The sequence below is a fragment of the Lutra lutra genome, chromosome 16, assembly GCF_902655055.1.
Source record: "Lutra lutra chromosome 16, mLutLut1.2, whole genome shotgun sequence".
Lineage (NCBI taxonomy): Eukaryota > Metazoa > Chordata > Mammalia > Carnivora > Mustelidae > Lutra > Lutra lutra.
The window spans coordinates 47,720,685-47,745,167 of NC_062293.1; the positions used below are offsets into that span (position 1 = coordinate 47,720,685).

General features: G+C 42.1%; 3 protein-coding genes across 7 annotated transcripts in view; 1 reads left to right on the plus strand and 2 right to left on the minus strand.

Annotated features, from left to right (window-relative positions):
• Positions 1 to 22,758, plus strand: part of ITGAE (integrin subunit alpha E) — a 70,413-nt gene extending 47,655 nt beyond the window's left edge. For 2 of the 3 annotated variants that reach the window (XM_047706676.1, XM_047706677.1), the window contains exons 20-31: positions 3,820 to 3,893; positions 7,336 to 7,468; positions 8,874 to 8,972; positions 9,505 to 9,584; positions 10,297 to 10,374; positions 10,848 to 10,911; positions 10,999 to 11,106; positions 14,392 to 14,448; positions 14,755 to 14,850; positions 15,975 to 16,070; positions 20,553 to 20,666; positions 22,451 to 22,758. In XM_047706676.1, the coding sequence (XP_047562632.1) occupies positions 3,820 to 3,893; positions 7,336 to 7,468; positions 8,874 to 8,972; positions 9,505 to 9,584; positions 10,297 to 10,374; positions 10,848 to 10,911; positions 10,999 to 11,106; positions 14,392 to 14,448; positions 14,755 to 14,850; positions 15,975 to 16,070; positions 20,553 to 20,666; positions 22,451 to 22,546 (1,095 nt within the window). In that variant the 3' untranslated portion in view covers positions 22,547 to 22,758. The remainder of the gene's footprint in view (positions 1 to 3,819; positions 3,894 to 7,335; positions 7,469 to 8,873; positions 8,973 to 9,504; positions 9,585 to 10,296; positions 10,375 to 10,847; positions 10,912 to 10,998; positions 11,107 to 14,391; positions 14,449 to 14,754; positions 14,851 to 15,974; positions 16,071 to 20,552; positions 20,667 to 22,450) is intronic. The other variant, XM_047706678.1, reaches the window with a different exon arrangement.
• The window catches only part of LOC125086968 (ATP-sensitive inward rectifier potassium channel 12-like), an 874,374-nt gene that overhangs the window by 290,051 nt on the left and 559,840 nt on the right, over positions 1 to 24,483 (minus strand). The window lies entirely within an intron of this gene.
• Positions 11,019 to 14,642, minus strand: HASPIN (histone H3 associated protein kinase). The gene has a single exon (XM_047706697.1). The coding sequence runs from the start codon at positions 14,179 to 14,181 to the stop codon at positions 11,863 to 11,865; it is 2,319 nt and encodes a 772-aa protein (XP_047562653.1). The 5' UTR covers positions 14,182 to 14,642; the 3' UTR covers positions 11,019 to 11,862.

Sequence of the window (24,483 nt, forward strand, 5' to 3'; positions counted from 1 at the left end):
TGAGAATCTCCTGGGAACCGCACCCAACAAGCACCTGTTCCTCTAACTTCAAAGACTGTTAAAATTAGGAGGGCTCTCAGACAGTATTTGGGCCCCTTGCTGTTTAAATGGGGGAAATGGAGTTCCCAAGATGGTGTTAATTTGCCTAGGGCCTTACTGGTGGGTAACACAAAGTCTCCAAACCACATGCAAGGTTAGTTCCTTCATGTTCACAGAAAACGTGCTTGCTCCATTTTTTTTTTTTTTAAAGATTTTATTTATTTGACAGAGAGAGATCACAAGTAGACGGAGAGGCAGGCAGAGAGAGAGAGAGAGGGAAGCAGGCTTCCTGCTGAGCAGAGAGCCCGATGTGGGACTCGATCCCAGGACCCTGAGATCATGACCTGAGCCGAAGGCAGCGGCTTAACCCACTGAGCCACCCAGGCGCCCCTGCTTGCTCCATTTTTAATGATGCATAGAAATATGTTGTCCAGCTTGGCAAGGGTCTCTGATGAGGTGTGGTGGAGTTCCTGGTGTGATGGGGGTTCTGCATGGGGCCTGAACTAGAGTTAACCTGCTCTGTGCTGTAGACAGGATGCCCTTTAGTGCACCTGCTGACCCAGGTCCTGACCAGGGCCTTCAGCTGAGTGCCTGGCCTACCACACCTATACCCTAACAGGCAGGTAATTTCACAAGAAACTTCTCTCATAACTAGGGAAGTCTGAGGGCGAAATAAACAGTCAGATTTCCCAATTCTTTGCTATCTAAGGTGATTTGGTTCTTACCTAGGCCCTGGCCCCCATGGTATTCTGTCAGTCTTCATTTAGAGAGTCTTATGGCATATAGAAAACTCAGCAAGATCAAAGTGACAATGTGACCATTTAAAGTAATAATTACAGTCAGCTGGAATTAATTGCATCTCCAAAAAGGTAAAGAAGCCAAAAGCAGCTCATACTGGCACAGAAAAGCTTCAGGTAGCATAAGTTTATTTCAAGGTAATCATAGGACACTCATGACTATCTAATAGTTTTACAACAATGCTCTATATAAATTAAACCATATAATTCTTTGGCTCAGATTTTGGCCAATATCCAATGAATCAGTCACAAATAGTAAACAGAAATAAGAGAGTAGCATAATCAGGGTAACTGTTTCCATTGCTCATCTGCCCAGGAAGAGAGAGAATCAAATTCCCCATGAGTGAAGATTGTCAGCTTGATTATTTTAGGCAAGAAATGTTATTTTAAATTTATTTATTTTAAAAGATTTTATTTATTTATTTATTTATTTGACAGAGAGAGTGCATGAGATCACAAGTAGGCAGAGAGAGAGGGGGAAGCAGACTCCCTGCTGAGCAGAGAGCCCGATGCAGGACTCGATCTCAGGACCCCAAGATCCTGACCTGAGCTGAAGGCAGAGGCTTAACCCACTGAGCCACCCAGGCATCCCTGTTATTTTAAATTTATAATAGTGTACTTATTTTGTAAAGAATTTTTTAAAATTTGGTATTGATGGCAAGTTAGATGAATCAGAAAAGATTAGGAGAACTAATGTCACAAAATTTCATCAATAAGTAGATGATTACTAATTATATATATTTTGGTATTTTAGAACTTTTTTATTTTGAAATATTTGGCTCACTAAAAAAATTAAAGAATAGTCCAAAGAATTCCCATGTATCTTTTTTCAGATTTCCTAAAAGTTACCATTTTGACTTTTATCATATTTGCTTTATCACTCTTTCCCTCCAACATATACATATATACACCCACATATGTGTGTATATATGCATATCACACATTTGTATTTTGCAGCCATTTGATACTAAATCACAAATATGATGCCTCTTTACCCCCCAATACTTCAGTATATATTTCCAAAAAACAAGAACATTCTCTTATAAAACCACAGTACAAGGATCAAAATCAGGAAATTAACGGTGACAAAATGCTATGTTATCTAATGTACAAACTTTACTCAGATGTCACCAGTTGTCCTATTAATGTCCTGTATAGCAAAAGAGAACAATTTTTTTTCTGGCCCAGGATCATTCATTTCATTTTTTCAGGACTTATTTTTAGACTCCTTTAATCTGCAATGGTGTCTCAGTCTGTCTTTGTTTTTGATGACCTTACTATTTTTGAAGGATCAAATAGGCCACTTATTTTATGAAATATGTTTCCTCATGATTAGATTCAGGTTATGCATTTTTGGCAGGAATAGCACAGAAGTGGAGTTGTGTCCTTCCAAGTGCCTATGCATCAGGAGGCACGTCATATAATTAATAAATATGTTATAGGGAGATGCTTTGAGATGCTTTGAGTGTATATCTTATGTAACATCCATTCATGATTCTTACCTAAATACATTGTTACTTTGATGTCCAGCAAAGAGATTTTTTAAAAAATTTATTCCATCAATAAAATGGGTGTGGAGAAATTATTTGGTGTTGGGTTAGGCACATAGATGTTTCCAAAGAATGAATTCTAGCTGGGAGCTTGGTTTAATCCTGCTCTCTTCCACTACAATTGAGTGAAAAACAAGCTACTTCACTGTATTAAAAGCAAAACTAAAATATTTGCCTCAAACTGTTGACCTAGCCAGATAGAGCTCCAGGATCTGACTTCTGCAAACTGTATCTCCCTTCTCCAGGAAGTAGACTTCCTTTCTAGCTCTGAGTTCCCATTCCAGCTCCAGGCCATGGTAACAGTCTTTGCAGAAACGTACTGAGGTGGTCACTGCCTGCTGGGGACATAAATACAGAGATTCTATTCTATTATTATTATCTAATCTAATAGATTCTATTCTATTCTATTAAGGATCTGCCTATGTTTCCTTCATAATAAAAAAGTAGATGCAGTTCCTTTAGAAAATTTGATCTTTCTGAAATAAGTCAAGCAGAGAAAGACAATTATATAGTTTCACTCATATGTGGAATATAAGAAATAGTGCAGGGGGACCATAGAGGAAGGGAGGGAACTCTGAATGGGAAGAAATCAGAGAGGGAGACAAACCACGAGAGACTCTGGACTCTGGGAAACAAACTGAGGATTACAGAAAGGAAGAGGATGGGTGTACGGGGTAACCAGGTAATGGGTATTAAGGAGGGCACATGTGGTGATGAGCACTGGGTGTTATATGCAACTAATGAATCGTTGAACACTACATCAAAAACTAATGATGTACTATATGCTGGCTAATTGAACATAATAATTTTAAAAAGGAACATTTGATCTTTCAACTTAACTAGGGCTGTTCAAACTTGACTGGGCCTTTTGGAGCCTATGTAAACTTCCATATTAGTGTGTTTTAGTGGAAGCAAGATTATAAGGGGAAGACTGGCCATGGGGGACAAGAACCTCACAGGACTGGACCTGATAATATGTGATTAGGTATATCCTATTCCTGCCCCTGCTGTTCCTGTCTTTACTTTTAAAGGGACTAAGGAAGCTTCTTTTCACTTAGGTTTTCTCCCCCCAAGTGTTCAAATTAGTGAGTTTAAACACTGCTGCTTAATTCACATGATATAAATGTGACAGACACCCCCACCTTTCCATGAAGGTCACCACATTTTTTACCTTGACCAGAGGCCCGAGTCATGGTGTACCTGTGTTGTAAGACCAAGCACACTCCCTACCCCCGACAGGTCAAGGAATGTAAGTCACAGCTCTCTTGGCCCTATGGGCACAACCCCAGTCTATCAGCCTTCACTTCCTTGTACCTGTACTTCTCAGAGTCTAAGGAAGGATAAGTATGTCTTAAGGAGAAGATCATGAAGCAAAGCTACTGGGGATAGTGGTGTTCCTGGACTGACTCCTGTTTCTCTCTGCTTGGTTACAGCTGCCCTATGAGAAGAACTGCAAGAATAAATTGTTTTGTGTTGCTGAGTTACAGATGGCCACCACTATCTCTCAGTGAGTTGGATCCAGTCATCATAGTTTCTGCAATTAACTTCCTTCTGAAGGCTTACCTGGGCAAAGCCCTCATCAAAATTGACCCAACCTCATGGCCCACAAAGGGCTTTGCATGTATTATCTCACTGGGTCCTCAGCCATACCATGAGGGAGGCAAGAGATTTGTATCCCTTATTAGGGAACAGACTCAGTGGTTGGAAGGACTGTGTGTGGTCACAGTGGTCATTTGGTGCACTTGAACCCAGGTCTCTTGACATTCTGGATAATGCTACTTTCATAACCCAGTGTCCCTTGCTCCTAGGACTATCTCAGTTAGAGGTAGCCTCTTCCTTGGCTCACCTCTTAACCAAATTACTTTACTAATTCATTAAATATTGACAGAGCATCTCCTCTGTGCCAAGCACTCTACAAACATGCTGAAGATCCATCAGCAAACAACATAGACAAAAATTCTTGTCCTCCTGGTGTTTTAGGTGGAGAAGATAATAGGTAAATTTTATATTGATGAGATATACATAGTACACTATGAAGAAAAGGGAGGGAAGGTGGGAGAAAGTGCTGGGTAGGGGTGGGTTGCAGTTTATTTATTTTTATTTTTTTTTAAAGATTTTATTTATTTATTTGACAGAGAGAGATCACAAGTAGGCAGAGAGGCAGGCAGAGAGAGAGAGAAAGGGAAGGCTCCCCGCTGAGCAGAGAGCCAGATGCGGGGCTCAATCCCAGGACCCTGGGATCATGACCTGAGCAGAAGGCAGAGGCTTAACCCACTGAGCCACCCAGGTGCCCGGGTTACAGTTTTAGAATGGTCAGAAAAGGGCTCACTGAACTGATGTTTTGGTACCCCCAGGAGGAGGCTGAGGGATGAACTAGGTGGGTGTCTGCAGGAAGAGCAACTGCAAATGCCCTGAGATGGGAGCATGGCTTGTGGGTGGAGGAATGGCCAGGACACCGGTGTGGTTAAAGTAGAATGAAGAAGGGAGGGGTAAAGCCGGAGGAGGGAGAATGGTTATTCACGGTTTCTGAGGCCCTGCATAAAGGCTTTTACTGTGGACTGGTAAGCCAGAGGAATGACAGAATCTCGCATTTTAACAGGCTCATTCTTGCTGCTGTGTTGTAGACTACAGGAGCAAAGATGTAAGCAGGGAGATAGTAAGGATCTATTAGAATTCAGGTGCAAAGTGATGGTGACTTGTCCACAGTTGTAGCAGTTGAAGGTGGTTATATTTTGAAGTTAGAGCCCACAGGATTTGTTGATGGATTAGATGTAGGGAGTGAGAGAAAGAGAAGAAGAGAAGGGTCTACGGCAGCTTCCTTCATTTCATCCTGAGCATCTAGAACTTTGCAGTCCAGTACAGTAACTATTAGTCACATTTGGCTATTTAATTAAAATTAAGTATAATTAAAATTTTAGTTCCTCAGTTGAACTAGGCACATTTCAAGGCTCTACATTCACCTGTGGCTGGTGATCTTCAGTAGCACAGATACAGGCTATTTCCATTCTTGCAAAAGTTCTGTTGGATCACACTGAACCAGAATAATGGCAATGCCAAGAACTGAATTGGGGTAGGAAGCCTTTAAAAGAATGGTCTTGGAAGGCAGGGTGGAGAGGAAGAGATAAGGAGTTTGGCTTTGGACATGTGATGGTCTTAAAATACCCACCCTGGCTATTAGTGCTGTATATGGAACATGGTACTGATGGCCTGTTGGCCAGGGTAGGCATCTGTGGGGAAGAACACCGTTGCCTAAGTCCTAGTAAGCCTTTTGGTAGACGTTTGTAGGACTTGTGGATGGCTTAGCCTATCTCAATTACTGAGGATCCACTTGAAGACTTTTGAGTGCTTTGGAATCCAACCTAATAATCAGATGCAGCTCTTTCCAACAGGAATTAATTACAGCCGAGAAAATCCCTCCCACCCAACTCCTTTGTGATATGTAGCACACACAACTGGCCCCACATTGCCCCCTAGTGTAAATAGTAATCAGTTTCTTCCTTTTTTCAAAAGCATTATTGAGTCTAATCCTTAGCATCCAAACATTTCAGTATTTTCCACCTTTTTCTGGATATAGGTCTCCTAAAGAACCTAAGGAAAACTACAGACCCTACTCCCTAAAAGATCACATGTGCATACATAAGTGTTTGCATTTGGGGCTTTCCAAAACTATCCATGGTCCTCCGGTTAAGAACCCCTGTGAAATATTCCACTGGCTCCCAGAGCCCTCTCCTGGGCTCTAGAACAGTATATCCAACTGATGTTTCAACAACTAACCTTGTTACGCCATAGGCACTTCTCATTATACCCCTAACTGAACTCACCTGGTCAACTGCCACCCTGATGGTGGCACTCTGGTCTCCCTCATGAAGAGCACCACTTCGTCATCCATTCAGGACTTATCCTTGATCACTCTCTCTGTTGCTCTGGTTGCAAGTGTGGCCTTACTGTATCTGGCTTCAATCTCTTGTTTCTATCACCACTACTATTGTGTTACACAGGCATTTGCCATCTCTCAATTGGATTTCCACATACAGCAGGCTCTAGCTATCTCTGCCCCCTCTCTCCCACTGATGAATCTATTCTCTTCTCTGCTGTGCTAAAACAAAAGCAATATAACAACGAAACACATGTCACATTGCTTCCCAGAGCTTCCTATCCTGTTTTTGAACATTTCGGATGGTTAGGAGATTTTCTTTGTATTGTTAATATGTTTTTCTGTAGATCTTGATTGTGGATAGTGGTTTTATACTCTGGGGCCCCACAGCACCTCAGCAGACTGAAAGAAGCTCTCACAAACCCCCCAGTCTTCTCTTCTCCAGTCTGAAAAGACTCCTTTAAACCAGTCTTTAAACTGGAAGGGCCTGAATGAGTTTGCAAATGGGAAACTGAGGCCAAGAAAGAGGCAGGGACAGTATCCATCTCAGACACTTCAAGCAGCTCAATCTCTGGTATTGAGCAGAATATCTGGCACAGAGAAAGTACTCCATAACTATATGTGAAATGTATGAACTTGGGAGAATGAAGTATCTTGCCTAGGGTTGCAGTGATTTGGTAGTAGAAAGAGGATTTAAGTATAATTTTCCCAACCCTCTTTTGAGAATGCTTGACCTGAGGCAAATTAGTTAGACTCTCTTGGCTTCTGTCCTTTTCTATGAAATGGAAAGTAACCATACTATTTTATAGGGTTATTGTGAGGATTAATTGTGAAGCATTTAGCACAGTCCCTGCCACATAGTAATCAACATGGTAGCCATTATCATCATCTCACACGCCAACTGAGGTGGGTGTGGCGGTCCAGGCATTTGCTTATGTTGAGCGGAAGAAAATCTAGGCTAAATGTATCCTTTAGGCAATTTAAGGAGTTAGTTAAGAATGTACTATTGTACTGCTTGTCATTCTTAAAGATTAAATAAACTGGTAACTTGTTTCTGTTTGCCTACCCGGTGCAGGCAAGAATTGGTGGTTGGTCTCACAAAGGAGCTGACTATGAACATTAACCTAACTAACTCTGGGGAAGATTCCTACATGACGACCATGAATTTGAATTACCCCAGAAACCTCCAGTTTAAGAGGATACAAAAGGTAACAGTGAAATATGCCACACATGGCTTTCCCTCCCTGTATGCCTGCTTTTTTATGGAAAACCTCCTAACTGGTCTCCCTGCCTCCAGTCTCATCCTGATCCATGCAATAAATAATTATTAATGAGACGAATCCCCTCCAAACCACTACACCCTGTGCTGTGAGTCCAATCACACTGTTGTCTGCCTCCAGAACCTTCAGTGTGGCTGTTCTGCAGTCACTTTCTTGCCTGCAGCTTTTCTTAACCAGGGTTCTGAGAGGGAAAAAAAAAATCTCTAACACATGAGCCTGCACTGGGAAAGTAAGAATCTGCCTTTTTCACTCCTGAGCCTGGGGTCACAGCCTGGAAGCTGGCTGCAAGAAAACAGGAAATAGTGTTTCTCCCAAGGACATCCTGCAGCTGCGAAGTACTGTAACACTGTGAAGTACTGTAACACTGAGAAATCTTCTCGAAAATCATAGGCAATCAGAAAACTTTGCTGCTTAAAGTTCTATCTATAATTATGAAACCATTTCACTTGACTAGAGAATATAAGTCATTTTGAAAAGAAGCAGTCTTATTTTCCATCTGGGGTACAGAGTTTCAGATACAGCATTTCTGGACACAACTTTACAACTCCCTAAAAGTTTCCAAAGGAATGGGTCCCTGGGTCCAGACCTGATGTTGATGGACCCTTTGATACACAACCCTGCTTTACTTAGAGCCCACCAAAACTCTGCTTTACTTCTACATTACCTGAACTCCACTCTTCCCCACCATCCCTTAATAACTGTATTGGCTTTTGTTTGGTGAGACACCACAGTGCAGTTTTCTCATGGTAAGGAGTCAGTAAACCTGGCTTTGTCAGGTTACAGATTTGTCCCTAGGGTCTTAGGCTATTTGGGCTAGGACAGCATCTATTATATGAAAATAATGAAATTATCTCATAAGCTTCTCAAGTGGAATAAGTGCTGCACTATCCTTGGGAGAATTAAGAAAAGTGTCACTGAAATCACCTTCTGTATTCAGTGGTCCAGGTGAAGAGCCCTGGTTGAGAAAGGCTGTGTGGCAGTGTGGGGGCTCATGCTAGCCTTCCAGCCCATCCCAGTATGATAGGTTTGCCCGGCTCAAATATCTCCTACCCCTGAAGATTTTACAGATTCCTCCTAGTTGGATTTTACCTCTTGCAATACTGTCTTTCCTTGTACCTTCCACAGAACCACTTGAGCCTTGTATTTAAATTCCTCAACAACCTATTGATCCCTTCTGCCCAGCTTGGGAAGACAGAGACCAAGTCTGATTAGTGTCCCAAGGCTCCTGGCAGATGTCTGGCATGTAGAAAATCAGTGAATGTTTGTTGAATTGGTATCAGGAAACTGCTTCTTTTCTTGCTCTTTAAGAACAGTGTCTTCTCTGTGTTAACAGCCTCCTTCTCCAGACATTCACTGTGATGACCCTAAGCCAAATGCTTCTGAGCTGGCCATGAACTGCAAGATTGGTCACCCTGTACTCAAGAGGTCATCTGTGAGTGTTTGGGTTGGCTGACTCTTCTCACTGCCTTAGAGGTGGTGTCTCCTACATCCCAGTGTCATTTGAATCTTAGCAGTGGTCTCCACATTTCCCTTTATTGCAATCAATCCACAGCAGAGCATAGAGCTGCCAAGTTTGCTTTCAAAGTAAGGAGTGGTGGGCTGGGGGATACAGCCACAAACTGTTGACTCAGCCCCATACAGCAGAGTGAAGTTGGGAGTAGTATGGGAAGAGCAGCAGGCCCAAAGTTACTAGTGGTGAGTGAGTCCCTCATCTGCCACTGATGATCTTTGTGCTGTGCTCTGAAATGGTTTCCTCAACTGTGAAAGAGGAATAATGCTGTCTGCCCTGCTTACTCCATATTGACATTGTGATGCTTATGTGGAATAATAGATGTGGAGGCATGCTGTGCTAAAAAATGTGAGGCATATGAATTCTTTCCCAGGTCAGTTTAGTTAGTAGGAAGCAGTTTGAATTGTGAGTGGTAGAGAGGAATCAAGTGACCTTTTTTCCTTTTTTTAAATAGGCAAACTTTTCAGTAGTTTGGCAGCTAGAGGAGAATGCCTTTCCAAAACGGACAGCCGATATCACTGTGACAGTCACCAAGTAAGTGGGCCCTATGTCCCTGCAGGCCCAGGCTGTGGCCCTGGAAAAAGTCTCCCTCCCATGTGCATGTGTAAGAGCTGTGGCTCTGACACTGCTCAGGAAGAGCCTCAGTGAACCCACAGAAGGAATCTGTGCTGCTGCAGTGACTTGGTTTTCACTTCTTGTTATCAGAGTTGTTTAAAATGTCCTTTTATTGACACACAAAGCAAAACTATGGTATAATCTAGTAAATGAGACTTGGACAGAGGTTCTATTCCTGTCATTTCACTTGGAGAAGCCCCATCATCTGCGAAACTTCTGTTTTGGGGGTAGGGTCTGGGTATAGTGGTGGGAAAGGGTTCTCAAACAGGGATGATTCTGTCCATCAGGGGCAATGCCTGAAAACATTTTTGGTTGCCACAACTTGTGGGGTGCGGGAATGCTTCTGGTATCTAGTGGATAGAGGCCAGGGATGCTGCTAAACATCATACAGTATACAAGATGGTCTCTCACGAAAAATTATTTGGCCCAAAATGTCATTATTGTCAAGGTTGAGAAACCCTTTTTAAACCAATGTTTCTGCAACTATGGTCTTCTAGCAAGTCTTCTGCACTTTAATTACTTATCTTCAAGCATCTTTTCTTATCTGACTCTCCCTGACCCGAGAAGCCAAGGTATATAAGCAGCTGTGTACAAAGTGGGTGAGCTGTGAACTGACACTCTTATTTCGTAGTTTCAATGACAGAAATTCTTCAGTCAAACAGAGCCACAGCCTTCAATTCAAGCATGCCTTCATCGCAGTTCTTCCGAAGTAAGTACTTCCAAGGGGCCAACAACACCTGCAGCTTCAGGTGGTCAGGGTGGATGTTAGCATTCCCCATCTCGGACAGGAGGCTGCTTAAAATCCAGGCTCCCACTGATCACTAAGGGATGAAGTTTGGCCCTAGAAATCCCATGGTAGTAATCAAGGGAGGAGCAGTACCAACTGGTCTTAATATTAAAGATTACTGATGTAATACTAAGGAGGGAAGAGAGGCGCTGTGGGATTGGGAAAGAAGGAAGGCGAGAAGGCCACCAAGGATTAACAATTAGACACAAACCAGCCCAAATATACAGAATTCAAATATTTCTACCTGAACTGCCCTACCACCACTTTACATTTTGATATTCAGCTTTGATTCTTCTTAAGGATATGGTGACCTCCTAGTGTATCCGACTGGTAGCATTCAAGCTCATTTGAAAGGAAGGGGCCTTGAGGCCTAACAAATATCCTCTCATTTGCAGACCTTCAGTGATGTACATGAACACAAGCCAGGGGCTTTCTGTCTACAAAGAATTCGTCTTCAATGTAAGTGCTTAATGCTTATTATTGCAAAGTTACAGGTGGCAAAACAACACCAGTTTTGATTTCCCATTCTCTGATTTTATTTTGTAGATACATGGGGAAAATCTCTTCAGAGCTGTATTCCAGCTGCAAATTTGTGTTCCAATCAAATTACAAGGTCTCCGGTTTATAAGAGTGAAAAACCTGACAAAGATTCGGGTACTTAGAAGTTGTTTTTTTTCTTTTGTTTTTTATCACAATCACCTCTCTTTCCAGAATGACTGTGGATTCTTAAAGGTATAAAACTAGAATTCTAGGAAAGGAGTAAAAACAAGTTAACTTAGGAACACATTAGGAGTAAATTATCAGTCATGTTCACAAGAAATAGCAACCATTCGGTTCTTAAAACATTTCAGTTTTCCTTCCCTTGATGAAAAATAAGCAAAAATTCAAACCTTTTTAATACCCATTTATATATTTATTTTCCCTTTGAAAAACTGATAAATTATTCTTTGTAATTGACAAATAAGTTTGATAAACAGGTATTTCTTGCCCTTCTCCCTATAAATTTACCATCTTTCCTCCCTTCAGTCTGTCCCTGTCTTTGCTTTGCTACAGCCCCTTTGCTCTCAGTTGACTTCCCTTATGATACCCACAGCCACAGGCTCTGATCACTATGAATGTTGAGGCCTTTGGCTTTTCTGAATTTTTTTTTGCTCAGGGTTTATGAAATGTCAAGGTTCAAAAATGAATATATGGAAAGGCATTTACAGAATGGAGTCTGTTGACAGAAAGAGGGCTTATAAATTATAATCATTTGTTCCCAGGTATAGTTTATTTTTAAAGAACATTTGTTAATTTCTAGAAACATTTAGAATGGGAATTCCACCCTGCTCTGGGGATGGAGATTGAAAATAGCATCAGGGGCTGTAAGACCAGTGTCCTCTCAATTGGGGCCAATAAGGCATCTCTGGCTTATTTAAATAGACTGTGCTGGCAAAGCAAGTCAGTGGCAGAACTGAAGTTCAGCATTGTCCTATAAAAATGCTGGATCTTTCTCTTCATTTGTTTCATGGCAGGGGTGTTACATTTAATCTTGAAGGTCATCTGTTTCAGAATCTTATCTGTTAGGTAATGGAGCCAGAGCACATTATTGTAAGGGTGATATTCACCCCAGCAGTTGTTGTTTTCCTTCCTCATTAGCCTATAGATCTCAAACTGGTAGTCACCTTCACCTGTAAATAGGTCCTCATCCATGGAAATGTCACAGAACACCACAATCCCATCCCGCTCCAACCGTGACAGTGTGTAGTCAATGATATTGACTTGCACTCCACGGGTGGGGATAGTGCTTGTCTTCCCATTGAGGGTGTAGTGGAGCTCTTTGAGGCTGGTTTTCTTTAAGAGCACGTTCCCCCAATGTAAGTCTCGGTGCTCAAAGTGCAGTGATGCCTCTGCCACCGCGAGGGATGCTGTGATCTGGTGTAGGATGCTCTTTGCAGTAGCCATGGAGGACAACTTCGTTCTCATTTGCTCTAAGTCAGTACCTCCAAACTCAAATTCCAGTACAATGAAGAGCTGGTCTTCCTCAAAAAAGTCAGGCCGGTCATTTGCAGACCCTTTAGTTGAGTTATAATGGTCCCAGGCTCTGAGAAGCAAGGGAGGGTAAGATCCTTGAACACAGTGCACTGAGTTCAAACCAATAAAGCCTTCCGTACGGTTGCATACCTCATCAGACAAGAGGCTCAACTCTTTGGAGATGATTATCTCTGGCAGAATTTCCTCAAAAGTTTTTTGATGGGCTCCATTGACTAAATCTTGTCCTTCAATAGCAATGATTTTTAGGGCAACAAGTGTGTTATTAGCAACTGTTTGAAACACTTCTCCAAACACTCCTTCGCCAATCTTCTGACAGCACTCCAATTTTTCTGTGGAAAGGCAATAGCTAAAGGGGATAGGACCTTCCTGATTGCATTCCCCATAAACTTTCTCAGCATCACATGCCTTTTTGTCTGTGACATGTAGTGTCTTTAAGGGGGTTAGCAAATACATGGAAGAGCAGTGCCAAGGAGACAGAGCACTATTTGTTCTGTTCATAACAGGAGGGTTTGAATATTCGGATATGAGGGACTCAGAGAGAGAACTGGCAATGGTGTGGCTGCTGCAAACTTCTGACACAGCAGTCACCATCTTCTTCTTGTGGAAACTGAAGGAAGCCCTGGCTTTGGTCCAAGAGCAGGCGTTCTGTAAATGAGTCAGGTCCTGGGTGAGGAATGAGTCTTTTTCCATCTTTTGGTTCCTCTTAAACTGGTGATAATGGAGAAGGGAGGTTTCTACTGTTTCCTGAAGTTTCCTTTTTCGCCTAGGCCCAGTTCTCTCAAACCTGTTGATTTCCCCAGGTACAATACAGCTCTTGCAACCATCTGCCTCCTCGTCCATCTGGGCAGCCCCTTGAGACCCAATCTCTTGACAGGAGTCCTGGTCTGTGGCCCTCTTCTTACCAATGCTTGATAAACCTGGCCTCTCCAACCTCTTCCCAGCCCATTCCCTTTCACAGCAAGACTCCCTCATATTCTTCCCATCTGCCCCAAACTCAGAATCTTCAGGGTTTCCAGAGTCCATAAGACTAAAGAGAGCTGACCTGAGGCTGGCATGGGCTTGGTGGGCCAGTCTGGTGAACCTGCTTCCTCCCGTTGCTGCCTCCTGGAAGCCATGGAGGGATGTTGGGGCCCGGGAGGCTGCTGGGAGGTGGAAGCCGCTCGGAACTTCGGAGGCCGCATCCAGAGAGGCGGAGGGGCCGGGGCCGGGAGAGGCCAGACTACTGAACAGGGAGGCACTGGTGCCCAGCTCGCCGCCGTCCCCGGGCTGGTTGCACGTACTGAGGTCCGGGCTGAGGCGGCCTGGGTTGCCGTTAGGGAAGGGCGGCGGTCCAAGCGGGCCGCAGGGGGTGCTGCACTTTTGCGGAGGCCGAGCTCTCAGCCTCAGGCGTCGTGGAGTCTCGATCAGACTCGGCCAGTCCTTGGAGGCTTGACCGCCAGAGCGCCTCCGCCGCTGACCTACCGGAGCGCCGAGGAAGTCAGGGTCGTCGGGATCGTCGGAAGCGATAGACCCCGAGGGGCCGCCGCTGCTAGCGTCGGTGCTACTACTGCTGCTGCTGCTGAAAAAACGCTTCCGGTCTTGCGGCGGGAACCACTGCGCGACTGCCCGGTCCGGCCGCCGCCGCGGCCTCCCGCCGCCCACAGCCCCATACGTTCGGAAGAGGCGATTCCCGAGTCGCTGACGTGACGCCGCCATGGTCGGCACCCGCCCGGAGATTCAAATGCAAACACCGCGAGATTTCCTTAAGACACACACACACACACACCCACGGGCGGGCCTGACTGCTGGGTCCTAGCGTCCGGTCGTGGGCATGCGCATCACAAAGGGTCCCGCGGGAGGTGGGAGAGGGTGGGTGACTGGCAGTTTGGCGTCTTCTTATCCGTACTGTCCTGGCTCTCGTTTCAGGCCAACACTAAGTGCAACTACAGTCTGGAGAAAGAATGTGGGAAAGACCCCGTTTGGGTGAGCGCGGCCGTCCCGAGGGCTTAGGGAGGGAGGAGGGCTTGGAGCGGGTGACGTGAGCCGCGCGGGGCTGCTGCTGCTGCTGGCGTTCACTGCTGAAAGCGAATGCAGGGTGGCCTCCAGGCTCTCCTTAGCCTCTTCTCTGGGTCAGGTCAGCCACGGTTGCGGCTTTGCTTGAGCCAAGGTGAGCGCTGAACCTGTTCGCACCCTCTATTCTGGAACTTGAACGTGTTCTGCGTACTGTTAAGTTTTCTGCCTTTTCACTCAAAAGGGGATAGTGCTAACTGTAATCAGTTTCCTTTTCAGTATGTGGACCAATGGTATTCAGTGAACTGCACCATCACTTCAAATAAAGAAAATGTAACGGTGGCTGCAGAGCTCTCCTTGAATCAATCTCAGCAGGTACTTGAGTTGGTGAATGCTTCAGATTTGATTGTTCTGCTGCTCGTGTGCATGGGCTCCCTGTCCTAGAAAAGTTAATAGCATCTCAAATGTAACGTGTCCAAAACAGGTGTCTTGATTCACCTTTTGCCCCAATCTGTTCTTTACACAATTACTTGGGGTAATATACTAGGGTAAGTGACTGTAGTTACTTAACATAGGAGATACTTGTGACTTCTTCCTTTCCTACATCCCCACATCTATTCCAGCCCCAAGCTCCATCATTCCACCTCCAAAATATGTTATAAATCCATTCACTTCTTTCCATCTCCACTGCTACTGTTGTAGTTCAGGACACCATCTCTTGCCCAGGCCGTTTCAGTAAGCTGTCTTTTCCTCCTGTCTCTGCTCTTGCCATGCCGTCTACAAATCTTTCTTCACATAACAGCTATTTTAAAGTAAACATTGTGCCATGCCTCTGAAAAGAAAAAAGTGACATTTGAATGCACCCCGAGTAAAACACATACATTTTCAATGGCCTGCAAGGCACTACATGATCTAGTCTCTGCTTCTTCAACTTTATCTCCTAGTACTCGGCTCTTTCCCACTTCGTATACTCCCGCTATTCTGTCCTTTCTGTTTCTCCAATATTATTCTGGCCACAGGATCTTTGCCTCTGCTCTCCCTTCTCCCACTGTTCTTCCCCTGTATCTTCATGTGCATGGTTTCTTATATTTAGCTCCGATGTTACCTTCTTAGAGAGGAATTTCCTGGTCACTCATTCTAAAGTGGGCATTAGGATGAAGTTTAACTTCTCACAGTGATCCAGGTAAGAATAATGATATCCGAACTGAAGGAGTAGCAATGAAGAATGGAGAAAAGGGACAGATGTGAGGAAAGAAAAAAAAAAGAATTATCAATAACTGAATTGGGGCTGGTGAGTGAGTCTGTGACATGAGGTAAAGTGTATAGGAAAAGAAATTGGAGAATGATTGTAGGTTTCTTGCTTTGGTAACTTTGTGATTGCCAAGACAGCTAACCAGACAAGGGAATACAGGAGAAGGAACACGTTTAAAAGAAAAGATACTGTTCAAAACAGTAAGTCTGTGTCTAAAATATGTTTTTATCTACCCTCCACCTTACAGTTACCAAGAGGTGTAAATGAACTGCAGATCCTTGGTGAAATCTATTTTGACAAATCTCTATATGAGGGGCTGAATGCAGAGAACCACAGAACTGAGGTAATCCCTGGCTATTTTCTGGTTTTCTGAGCAGTGTTCTGGGGAAAACTATGCCTAGCCTTAGGGTCTCTGTACAGGCAGCTCTTCCTGTTTTCAGTCTTGCTACCTCTGATTTTGACTCTACTGCCATCTGCCTCTGGAACCTTGAATTAGTCAGCTTCTGCCTCAGTGTTTCCATCTTTGAAATGGCAATTGAATAAGAGGACTAAGCCGAAATAACTAGGCTGTAACCAATAGCTATGTATACTTTGATTTGAAAAATGTATCTTTAAAATATGCTAAGTGAGAAATTATTATCTTTTGTATACATTGACAGTCTTCCTAGTGTACAGTGTCAGTGTTTATATTAACCAGTTACTCAGGAATGTGTAATTCTTTATAAATTTTAAATTAAATGTTAGGACTCTTGGGATTTCTTTTGCAAAAGTGCGACAAGTCAAACTGATGTCTGTGAACTATGGGCTAAATAATCTTGTTGACACTTAAACTAGATGTGGTTAAGTGTCAGCTGGCAGCAGCGACTAACTTGAGAGATAATCCACCTATGGGCTCGTTGGTCAGGCATGATCATTACTGGAGGGAATGTCAAGAGAGTGACACTGGATTTCTAAATATTAGATCCTCTGATTTCTTTTCTGGAGGACGAGAAAGGAACAATTCTCCAGACATGTCAGAAATAACATTTCCTTTTTATTTTTAAGTATTTCTAATACAGAAAATTATAGGAATTGCTCCATTATCCCACTGCCCAGTTTAAAAAAAAAAAAAGAAAGAACAGCAAGAAAATCCAAGCCTTATAGAAAAATATCAAATGAAAAATAACGGTTCCTCACCCCCCCATGTCCCCAATTTCTTCACAAAGAGTGTTACGATTAACAGTTTCGTATATGCACATATTTATAAATAATTTATTTCCCTCTCTTAGTGATGCATTTATTTCTGTACATAGATTCCCAATAATTATTTTCCTTCCTTTAAATTCAGCACCCTAAGCAAAGTATTAAGTTGTTTCTGACAATAAACAAATAAGGTAGCATGAACCTATGAGTATAAATAGCCATGTATCCAAGTGCATTTCATCTGCAAGTAAGGGAAGACTTCCACTAATGTACCATAAAGGCATCTGTTATTTGTCTGGTCAAGGACCTGGCTCCTTTGGATCTTGTACCCTACCATCTGTGTTGGTGCTGCCTTCCCTTGTAGCCTGCACAAAGATGCCACCTTTCCCAGTGCTGTTTCTTCATATGGCAGGATACAAAATAGGACGCAAGAGATCAGTAGATGCAAAAGGAATTTTTCCAAGTGTGTCTTCCCTTTTTAGGGAGGGAAATTTTCCTAAAAACTCCCAGCAGCTATCTCTTTACATCTTTTCAGTGAGAACTGGCTCTCATGTCAGTCATTGGCAAAGGGGAATAGCTCTGTCATGATTAGCTTAGACCAGTCATGATTTCTGAATGGAAATTAAAAGGAGAGAATGGTTGTTGGTTAGGCCACCATCAGTGTTTGACTATAAGCACGAGTATTCTGTGTCCTGTTTCTCTCTCCATCTTAACCTGGGTAGCTTTATGTCAAATTTGGAACTTTTGGGTTTAGAAGAGGAAAGGGGGAAGAGACTTTGAGAAAGAGGAGCATTTCTTCTACTGAAATCTGTCCTGTTACATCACTATGACCTTGGGACTTGTTTAATTACTTTCCTAAACCCAGATTCTCAAGTCCTTCCCCACTGCCCTCCACTTCACTCTTCCATAGAAGAAAAACCAGCTTTCTTCTTTTTCTTCCTCCCTCTCTGTTGCTTTGCTCCCTCCCTATTCGCAAAGCCCAGAACTTAACTCCCGTTAACCTCAGCTACATGTGAATTAAATAGTTACCTGGAGGGTCAACTCTAGGAAGTAACCAGCATTTATAACTTAATTGGAAGAGGCCTTAAAGGTGAATTTGTTCAGGGGTGCCTGAGTGGTTGAGTTAGTTGAGCATTCAGCTCTTGGTTTCAGCTCAGGTCATGATCTCAGGGTCAAGGGATGGAGCCCCTCATCAGTCTCTGTGCTCAGCACAGAGTCCACTAAAGATTCTCTCCCTCTTCCTCTGCCTTTCCCTGCTTGCATAAGTGCATACTTGAACACGCACAGAAATAAAAAAATATTAAAGGTAAGTTTGTACACCTTTCCAACTCACATAGAAATGATCTCCAAAGGCCTCCTGACCTTGGTGCCTAAATATGTGCATGAAAGGAGCTCAGTGTTTTGGGCAGGCAGAGAAGTCTTGGTGGCCCTCTGGCCCCACTTAAGTCCTGGGAAGCTCTGGCCATGGGAAGGCCATAACTGAGTCTCACTTGGGAAGCAGTGTCCCCTGAGCTTTCCAGCTGAGTCCTGTTAGTGAGAAGAGGACTTAGACTCCTAAAATTAAGACAGCCTTTAGACAACAATGCTGGAGTTAGCTTCTGATTGAAGAACTCTGTAAGTACATCTGACTCTTGAACAACAAGAGGGTTAGTGGTGTCAACTCCCCACATAGTCAAAAACCCATGTATAACTTTTAACTCCCCCAGAACTTTACTAATAGGATATTGTGAACCAAAAGCCTTATTATATTAAATACTCTATTCTTATAATAAAGTAAGCTAGAGAAAAGAAAATGTTAAGAAAATCATAAAAAATACATTTACAGTACTGTGTTTATCCAAGAAAATCTGCAGATAAGCAGACCTATACAGTTCAAACCCGTGTTGTCGAAGGGTCAGCTGGAGTGTACATGGGTGCCATTTTGCATTTATTATCATGTCTTTGAGGTAACATACACTTTAGTTTGGTGACGAGCAGACCAGTATCTTTGTGATATATTTCATGTGGGATTTGTGCAAGTTCAAAAGAGCTGTCAGAACAGAGTTGAAAAGGACATAGAGATTATTTGAAATCGGTCATCATTTTGAAGAGGAGCTTGGGGCTCAAGGACACAGAGTGGCATAGCTGGATGTAGAACTGATTTTCTATCTTTCAGTGTTCTCTAAAACCTAGAGATTGTAATTCACTGAGAGTTCTGTTAAACTATCAAAGAATCCTTAACAGATCTCCTGAAAGACCAAAATAATTGGAAGTATTTTGTTCCTTAGATAATTTTATTGTGCTGTTGTTGGTGTGTTTTTTCCATCCAGTGTTTGTTCTCTTTGCTTTGCATGGATTCTTTTCGTGTATCTAGTTCAGACATTCTTTCGTCAGCCATGCCAGTCTACTAATGAGCTCATCAAAGGCATTCATCATTTCTCTTACAGTGGTGTTTTTTTTTTAATCTCTAGCATATCTTTTGGTTCTTTTCTTTCCTTCTTTCTTTCTGTCTGTCTTGTTCTTTCCATCGCTGCTTAATTACCTCTCTGTTCTTTGTCTTTGTTCTTACATGTGGTCTACTTTATCCATTAGAGCCCTTACCATATTAATCATAGTTGTTTTAAATTTCAGGTCTGATAATTCAAACATCCTTTCTCTGTCTGGTTTTGATGCTTGCTTTGTGTCTTCAAATTGTGTTTTTTGTATGTTTTATAATTTTTTTCTTTTCTTTTTTTTTCTCTGATAATTTTTTCTTGATAGCTGGACATGATATACCAGGTGAAAAGAACTGCTGTAAATAGGTCTTTACTAATGTGGTGAGGTGTGGGGAGGGGAAGTCCTCTACTATTCTATGATTAGGTTTCAGTCTTTTAGAGAGCCTATGCCTCTGGGCTGTGAACTTCACAAGTATTTCTCATTTTTGTTCAACCCCCTTAGATGGTACAGGATCCCTAGAATGGGCTTGAGTTGGGTATTTCCCTTACCCCAGGTCAGTTAGGCCCTGGTAATACCTTAGCAGGTTAGGCTCTAATTAACTAGTTTCCCCTGAGGGTAGGCCAGTCAGAGTGCTCTGGCCTATTTCAAAATGGTTCCTTTTCCTCTCCCCTTGCCAGAAGCACAAAGGGATTTTTCTCCAGTATTTACTGTAGGAACGTGGCAGAGCTCCTGGAAGAAAACCTTATAGTATTGTGGGGGCTCCATTATGACTGGGTTCCCTTGGGTTTTTAACTCTGAGAGTTGTCAATATTGAGCTTCTTATAATTCATTGATTACAGATCAGGTTTTCTTACACGAGCACTGGGAAGACTCTGCTTCCTATATTTGTCTTTCTCCCTCACCGGTCTTAGAGGCAGCACTTTGCCAAGTGTCTTCCCTCTCTTAGAAACTCAAGAGTTGTTGATTTTTCGGTCTGTTCAGCTTTGTACTTGTTAGTATGGAGTGGTGCCCATCATGCACTCTACATGCAGGATCAGAAACTGGAAGTCGCATTAGATAATTTTAGATGATGCAATCAAGAAATGTTTAGCTTTTTGTTTACTTTCAGCCTTGGTCAATATACAGAATGTTGCCAAGTTCTCCTATTTCGTTCCTTAAAATAACATGTAGAATTTTTTCCTCATCTCCTTTAGCAGACTTATTGGATGATCTCCTTGTCTTGTTCCAGATCACTGTCATCTTCCTGAAAGAGGAGCGTTATCTGCCTGTCTTTGTTATCATCATTATAAGCAGTGGTTGTGGCCTTCTGGCTTTGACTCTGATTATAATCATCCTATTCCAGGTCAGTTCTACTCATGGGAAATATCAGAGTACAGAGGGATTTTTCCTAAAACAGATATGATGATCATTACCCTATTTATATCCTTTACTTTCCTTCCCCTGTTTTAATGTTCAAACTGTTTTGCTGCTTTCACGGCCCTCACTCTGTGGCCTCTGCCCCTCTCCACCCTTAAGTCTCACTTTTTCCTTTGAACACCTGGAACTAAGTAAGTTTGTGTTTCTGTGCTTGCTATCCGTACTGCTATCCCTCCACACCAATGCCTTTCCCCACTTTTCCACCTTGTTCACATTCTTCCCTTAAATCTCAGCCCAGAGATTCCTCAGTCTCTAAGCTGAGTTCTATGCTTTTCCTGTGAACAAGCTGTTTTCTGGAAACCCTTCCAAGCAGTCATCACACTGTATTGTAATTATTTTTGTTCCTACTAGATTGTAAGTTTCTTTTTTTTAAGACTTTTTTATTTTTAAGCAATCTTTACACCCAGCATGAGGCTTAAACTTACAGCCCTGAGATCGAGAGTCACTAAGCCAGCCAAGTGCTCCTAGACTGTGAGTTTCTTGATGTAGGAGGCCATACTATCCATAGTAGGCTGCATATTTTTACATAAATAAGATGCATTACAGCTCAAACTATAATACTTTGCAGAATTAGTTAAGTTAAAAAGGTTAAGGAGTTTGGGGACTTAATAGGAAGGTGGTTTTTCACTTCTGACTGGAGAATGAGCACCAGAAAAGGCTTATGGAAAGGCAGCATTTAAGATGGCTCTTGTACAGATGTAGTGAAAAGAAGGGGTACATGTATCCCAATGTTCATAGCAGCAAGGTCCACAATAGCTAAACTGTGGAAGGAGCCAAGATGTCCTTCAGCAGATGAATGGATAAAGAGGATATGGTCCATATGTACACTGGAATATTATTCAGCCATCAGGAAGGATGAATACCTATCATTTACATCAACGTGGATAGAACTGAAGGGTGTCATGCTAAGTGAAATAAGTCAGTCAGAGAAATGTAGTTATTGTATGGTTGCACTCATATGTGGAACATAGGAATAGTGCAGAGGACCATAGGGGAAGGGAGGGAAAAGTGAATGGGAAGAAATCAGAGAGGGAGACAAATGATGAGAGACTCTTGACTCCAGGAAACAAACTGAGGGTCACAGAAGGGAGGAGGTGGGGGGATGGGGTAACTGGGTCATGGGCATTAAGGAGGGGACCTGCTGTGATGAGCCATGGGTGTTATATGCCCCTAATGAATCATTGAACACTACATCAAAAACTAATGATGTACTATATGTTAGTTAACTGAATTTAAATTTAAAAAATTTTTAAAAATATAATAGTTCCTGATTTAAAAAAAAAAAACAACAGATCCTGAAGGATCAGATAATCAGGGAGAGATTCAGAGGAGGCATGAAAAGCAGAGAAGTATAGGAGCTATTTTGACAACAACTAGATAATGGTTTTCTAAAACAAGTGGGTATCTTAGGTCTGTAATGGGACTTCCCCTTGTTTGTTTTAGTGTGGCTTATTTATTTATTATTTTTTAATTTTTTAAAAATTTTTTATAAACATATAATATATTTTTATCCCCAGGGGTACAGGTCTGTGAATTGCCAGGTTTACACACTTCACAGCACTCACCATAGCACATACCCTCCCTAATGTCCATAACCCCACCCCCCTTTTCCCAACCCCCCTCCCCCCAGCAACCCTCAGTTTGTTTTGTGAGATTAAGAGTCACTTATGGTTTGTCTCCCTCCCAATCCCATCTTGTTTCATTTATTAGTGTGGCTTTTTTAAAAGAAAATACCAAAACCTGAACTTGGACAACACAAGGAAGACTCAGCTGAAATCAGAAAATCTGCTCACAGAAGACAATTAGGACCAGCTTCCTCATCTTTGGGGAGAGAACATCAACCAGTCTTCGTGTCTTTTTTTTTTTTTTTTTTTAAGGATGATCTAGAGTAGAATCTAACAAATTGTTTGAGTAATATTGTTTTTTAACCATACATTGTCCCAAAAGTGCTTGTATGTTTTGCAGAAAATAAACTTGAGAAATATCTAATATTAAATAAAATTAAACTGTTTTCTTTACAGAAGTGCCTTTAATACAGAAATATACTTTGTGATATTTTTTCCCCAAGAGAAGGTACAGCAATTTCCAACCTTATTTGCCTAAGAATTGGCATTTCTATTAATGTTTCCCAACGTGGTCTTCTACAAAGTACATCTTGGGGGACAGTGGTCAGAAGCTTTTCCTAGTCTAGCATTTTCAAGATCCTAAGATGTTGCCTATTATTTCAAATCAGGCCATGAAAAAGCACCACCTGTAACAAATGTAAAAAGTAGAAAAACAGAAGTCACCAAAACAGGAACTAGGGAGGCGAAGAGAAAACCAAGACTTTGTTCTGTTGTATGTATGAGTATATCTATTTAAATAATGCACTGTGCTAATCCTTACCCAGCTTCCTGCTTAGTGAATTGCTTAGGAGACTTTTGTTGCTCAGTAAATACTGTCATTAGGAGAGAGCACTCTTCCACAGGAGGAGATGGAACTGGCCTGGGAGTTGGGAGCACAGATTAGGGCCTTGTTACAGGCTGACTTTGTTCTTAGTATCTTATTTTATCTTTATGCCCTATGTTAAAACTTGACTCATCTCCCTACTCTTAACCCTACAGTGGAGAAATCTTTCTTTTCAAGTATCATAAAAGTTATCGCATAAAAATTAAATGGTGTATCAGTATATAATGTACAAAGTGATCCTTATCTTTAATTCAGATACTTTCATTATTTCTTTTAAATTTTATTTTTTTTTCTGAAATGTATATGTATATAAGGTATGAATTAGGGACTGGATTTTGTTTTTTCATTTTTCATTTTGTTTGTTTTCTCCCAGAAGCATAACTAACTTGCCAACTCCTTTGTTTTTCCACACTCCTATATCGCAGGGGTTAAAAGACTAAACATTTCCCAGACTCCCTTGCAGGTGGGTTTCTAGTTTAGGTTTTGGCAGTGAGAGGCACTTGCATAAGACTGGAAGGTGGAAAGATAGAGAAGTCTTTCTTTTGGCTGTGGCCTCCAGGAGTGGTGGCAGCTTCCTGCAACTCCTGTCCTCTGGGTGATACCAACTCTCCTGTTTTTATTTTCTAGCCCTTCTGACAAATTTGAAACATAACTCTCTCTATTAAATCCCTTTCTGCTTGAAATATCTAGAGTGGTTTCTGTTTTGTTGTTGACCTTGAGTCTAATTATATTATTTCCAATGAATAATAGTTGTCCCTATGTCATTTATTGAAATGGACATTAATAATGTGAAATTCTGCTGTTACTCCTTGTGAAATTCATATACATACATAGAAATTTTGGAAATTTAATTTTGTTTCACTGATCTGTTTGTTCTTGTACCAGTACCACAATTGAAGGAACATTTTCTAGCATTATGCAAATGATAAATTCAAAAGAGCACAAAGGTGTCTAAAAAAGGAAAAGTAAGTCTCCCTTTCCACCCCCAATTTCTTTCCAAATGCAACCACTGTTAATAAATTTTTAGCTGTTCTTTTAAAAATATTCCTATGAGGGCGCCTGGGTGGCTCAGTGAGTTAAAGCCTCTGCTCAGGTCACGATCCCAGGTTTCTGGGATCAAGTCCCACATCAGTCTTTCTGCTCAACAGGGAGTCTGCTTCTTCCTCTCCCCCACCCCTCTGCTCATTCGCGAGCTCTCTCTGTCTCTCTCAAATAAATCAATGAAATCTTTTAAAAGATATTTATTTGTCAGAGAGAGAGCGCGCACAAGCAGGGGGAACGTCAGGCAGAAGGAG

Excerpts from the sequence above, each read along its gene's own strand:
- HASPIN (XM_047706697.1), bottom strand. The coding sequence starts at position 14,181 with ATGGCGGCGTCACGTCAGCGACTCGGGAATCGCCTCTTCCGAACGTAT.